Source organism: Sinocyclocheilus grahami, unplaced genomic scaffold (assembly GCF_001515645.1).
Source record: "Sinocyclocheilus grahami isolate Dianchi unplaced genomic scaffold, SAMN03320097.WGS_v1.1 scaffold655.1, whole genome shotgun sequence".
NCBI classification, from domain to species: Eukaryota; Metazoa; Chordata; class Actinopteri; order Cypriniformes; family Cyprinidae; genus Sinocyclocheilus; species Sinocyclocheilus grahami.
In genome coordinates, this window is record NW_015505834.1 from 129,294 (window position 1) to 133,135 (window position 3,842).

General features: G+C 36.2%; 1 protein-coding gene across 2 annotated transcripts in view; it reads left to right on the forward strand.

Moving 5' to 3' along the window:
- The window catches only part of LOC107558686 (ceramide glucosyltransferase-like), a 41,466-nt gene that overhangs the window by 5,540 nt on the left and 32,084 nt on the right, over positions 1-3,842 (forward strand). Inside the window, exon 2 of one of the 2 annotated variants that reach the window (XM_016242344.1) lies at positions 3,541-3,703. In XM_016242344.1, the coding sequence (XP_016097830.1) occupies positions 3,606-3,703 (98 nt within the window). In that variant the 5' untranslated portion in view covers positions 3,541-3,605. Of the gene's footprint in view, positions 1-3,477; positions 3,704-3,842 lie in introns of those variants that run through there. The other variant, XM_016242343.1, reaches the window with a different exon arrangement.

Consider the following 3,842-nt stretch of genomic DNA (forward strand, 5'->3'; position numbering starts at 1 on the left):
TAATATCATTGCGCCTGCTGCACCCATGGTACGGCAGCAAGGTTACTTGATTATTACGCCAGAACGAGAGTATAGTTCCTAGCCATATCAGCCTAGAAAATCACAACTTTTAATTTTCCGTCGGTCTTAGTACACGATGTAACTACAGAAGAGTCAAGTTTTAAATAGGAAAAATATCGAAAGTCTTTGGTCATTTTTGAGCGAGATGCTAACGGTCTAATCAGATTCAATGATCTATGCTAAGCTAAGCTAAAAGTGCTACCGCCAGGCCCGGAGATCGGCTGAATGGATTCGAAAACGGTAAAACTCAGCTGTTTAACTCTAGGGGAGTTGGAAAATGAGCCTATTTTCAAAAATAGTGGAGTGTTCCTTTAAATGTATCAGTTGAGTGAATAATTCAGCGACTCACTCATTTTCGCCACCTACTGGTGTAATGATGCAACCTGTTGTATAATGAAGTGATATTGTTCACTACTTAAATAAATCATCAGTTACAGCTTTCATTTTTATTGCCATAAAACATTTCCAGAGAGAGCCAGACTGATGCAGAACTGTGATACATTTTTTGTCTTCACACTGTACTGATTCACTACAGCTAGTCTTGGTTCATAACAAACTATTTGTGAACTAGTCATGTTTCGTAAAATGTCATTGCAACTACAAGTTGTCAGTCTATTCTAGATGTTGTTTGTTGTCTATTTTACTTCTAAAGCTCAGAGAAACTAAAAGCCCCATTCAAATGTCCAGATAGGCCAGATTTGAAATGGCCTGCTAAACTGGTTGGTTCCCAAGCAAGCATCCTACGTACTAACTACAGCTCCTATATTATAAATATTCTGTGTTTCTCCACTGCCTGCTTGTCTCTCACAACCAAGAACAGAAACCGCCTCCAAACCTTTGTAAACATCTGTTGTGAAATCGCAGAAGCCACCCCACAAAGTCTCATCTTATTCTATGAACCCGAAAGGCCCAGGAAATGATGCGGGGCAGCTCACATGTCCTCCTCCAGCACACCCAGCTGCTTCCCTCATGCATCAGATACACGTACCACGACGCTCTACCAACAGTACAGAGAATCTGTTTACTGAATAGAGCAATCAGAAAATTGTGAGAGCATTGCACGTAACATCATTCGACTTCTGAGATGATAGTAATTAGACAATTCAATACATTCAGATTACAGAAATCATGATTATCATCTATATTCATCGTAATAGTTTCACAGCATATTTATTTTTTATTCAGCTTACATAAAGCTATTTTATAACAGTTTTATTAAATTAAAGTTCCAAAAATACCATATATACAAATATTTATATACTATAAATTATAATCTAAATTAGTCTCTAACTATACTGAGACTAATTTAGTGTACAGTATATTGTACACTTTTCAAAATTGGAAGCAGACACTTTTGAATTAAGAAAAAATATGTAGTAAATAGGCTATATAGAACAAACACAAAGCAAGAATATATATATATATGTATATTCTGAAATAAATAAGCTGAATAAATATGCTTGATGTATGGTTTGTTAGGCTAGGACAATATTTGGCCGAAAATCTGGAATCTGAGGGTGCAAAAAAAATCCAAATATTCAGAAAAACACCTTTAAAGTTGTCCAAATGAAGTCCTTAGAAATGCATATTACTAAACAAAAATTAAGTTTTGATATATATCAGTGTACATGGTGTGTAATTCATATACTTTTAATTTTATACAGTATTTTATTGTATCAGCTCATTTGCCTTGGATGCTTTGCATGATGGGACATGTGGATATGTTTGCAAGTACAGATTCCTTAATACAAGTCAAGCATTCACTAATTGATGAAGTACTTAGTATCCAAGTCCCTGGGAATCTCCCTAAACTTCTAGAAATGAGGTTAAAATACCAAGATAAATAATAACAATTCCTTCCAATCAGCCTGCTTACTGCTTACAAATTGTTAAAAGTTATCCAACTGTATTCAAATACTAAAAAAAATACATCAGAAGTACGAGAAATAAAGCCATAAGGTTGCAATTGCAGAAATGAACAAGTGCACTTAAAAAGTCTGCCAAAAGCTGCCAAAAAGTCACATATGATTAGTAAATAACATCAAAGCTACAATGTAATACACTGATAACCACCAAATTCAGGAGGTGATGAGAAAGTCACACGATGACCCAAAGCCCATCACAAGCAGCTTTTAAATAATAACATATATAGAAGGTGCACAGTGTCATTCACACAAACACTAAACACCATCACGGTAACACACATGTGAAACTGAAATAATGCAATAAACATTCATTTAACATCATTAGGTGTAACACACAACCCTAACATACAAAACTGATAAGAAAAAACTAAGAAGAAACCGTTATTTCAACAAAAAAACATCAAATTTGAAATGTAACGCAGGGAATTCTGGGAATGTCAATTTACGGTTATTCACTGTAAATTATACGGCCTTTTTCACTTCCAAAAATGGTATACTACCGTAAAATTAATGTCCAATACAGTTTTTCACCGTATATAGTAGGGGAATTTACCGTTAACCATTTAACAGCTTTTTACTGTAGCATTTTTACTTTTACCGCTTAACGGTCTTTTACCGTAAAATTCACGGTAATTTTTTACAGTGTGGCTTCTCTGACACATTTAAGCTGACAGAATAGACAATTTAATGTGCGTTATTATTATTATTATTTTTAAATCACCATCAGCACATTCAATTTCTGCTGTATTGCATAAAAGTGCCTCAGTGCCGTTAATAATCTGATTATAAAAAAAACCTTTAAATTCAAAAATGTAACAACTCAAAGTTGTTCGCATTGATTTTAAAATCAGAATCAGAATGAGGACAAAGCCAGGTTCACAATTCTTGTTTCATTTTCATATATATATATATTAACACACACATACTAAAAGCTATAAAAATGACAAAAAAAATGAGAAAACAACAAAATTACTAAAACATTAACCAACATGAAAATTCTAATAAAAATAAAACCTGATTTGAAATATCAATAAAAACTCAGTGATACTAAAATAAGACCAGTCAATAGCCAGAAATATATATATATGTAGAAAATGTTGTCTAAAATCAGGTGAAATGACATATGAACAAACCTCTGTAAATCTCTTCAGAATATCGATAGCCTAAAAGTGTAAGTGCGACTTTAGTTAAAATCTCGCTCAGTGAAGGAAAACATTTTTTGGCCTTTAAAACCATGTAATTAAAATCTGCAGAAGCAAATAGATAAAGTGTAATAAATAAAATCTTAAAAGTGTATTTTGGATGTTTTCTTAGCAGCAAACGACACGTTATGATAATCCATCTACATCTAGATTTTTTTTTTTGTATGTCCAGTCTTGCCTTAAAATAAAATAAAATAAAAGAATTGAAACGCGGTAACTTCATTCGGCGCAGTCCGGCAGACTCCTCCCCCTCGACCGCAGCCCCGCCCACGACGCGCCATCAGCTCTGCTGTGCGCTGCTTCCCGCAGACCCGCCTGCTCAGCGCGCGCAGTCCTCTGAGAGAGAGAGTGAGAGAGAGAGAGCTCCAGCTTCAGGGCCGAACACTGAGGTGTCAGCGCATCCGGACACAGGGCAGCCATGGCCCTGCTCGATCTCGCCCTGCAAGGCTTCTCCATCTTCGGCTTCCTCTTGTTCATCGTGCTCTGGCTCATGCACCTCGTGTCCATCATCTACGTGTGAGTGAATGCGGCATCATGGATTTGAGAGAGACCATCAAACGCTTCATTTATTTTTAGCGACGCTGATCGCGAGCTTGCAGCGTAGCCAGATTCGTTGATTGTAACGGGAGCGTTGTGGTGTGTCGCGTCGCGTCGC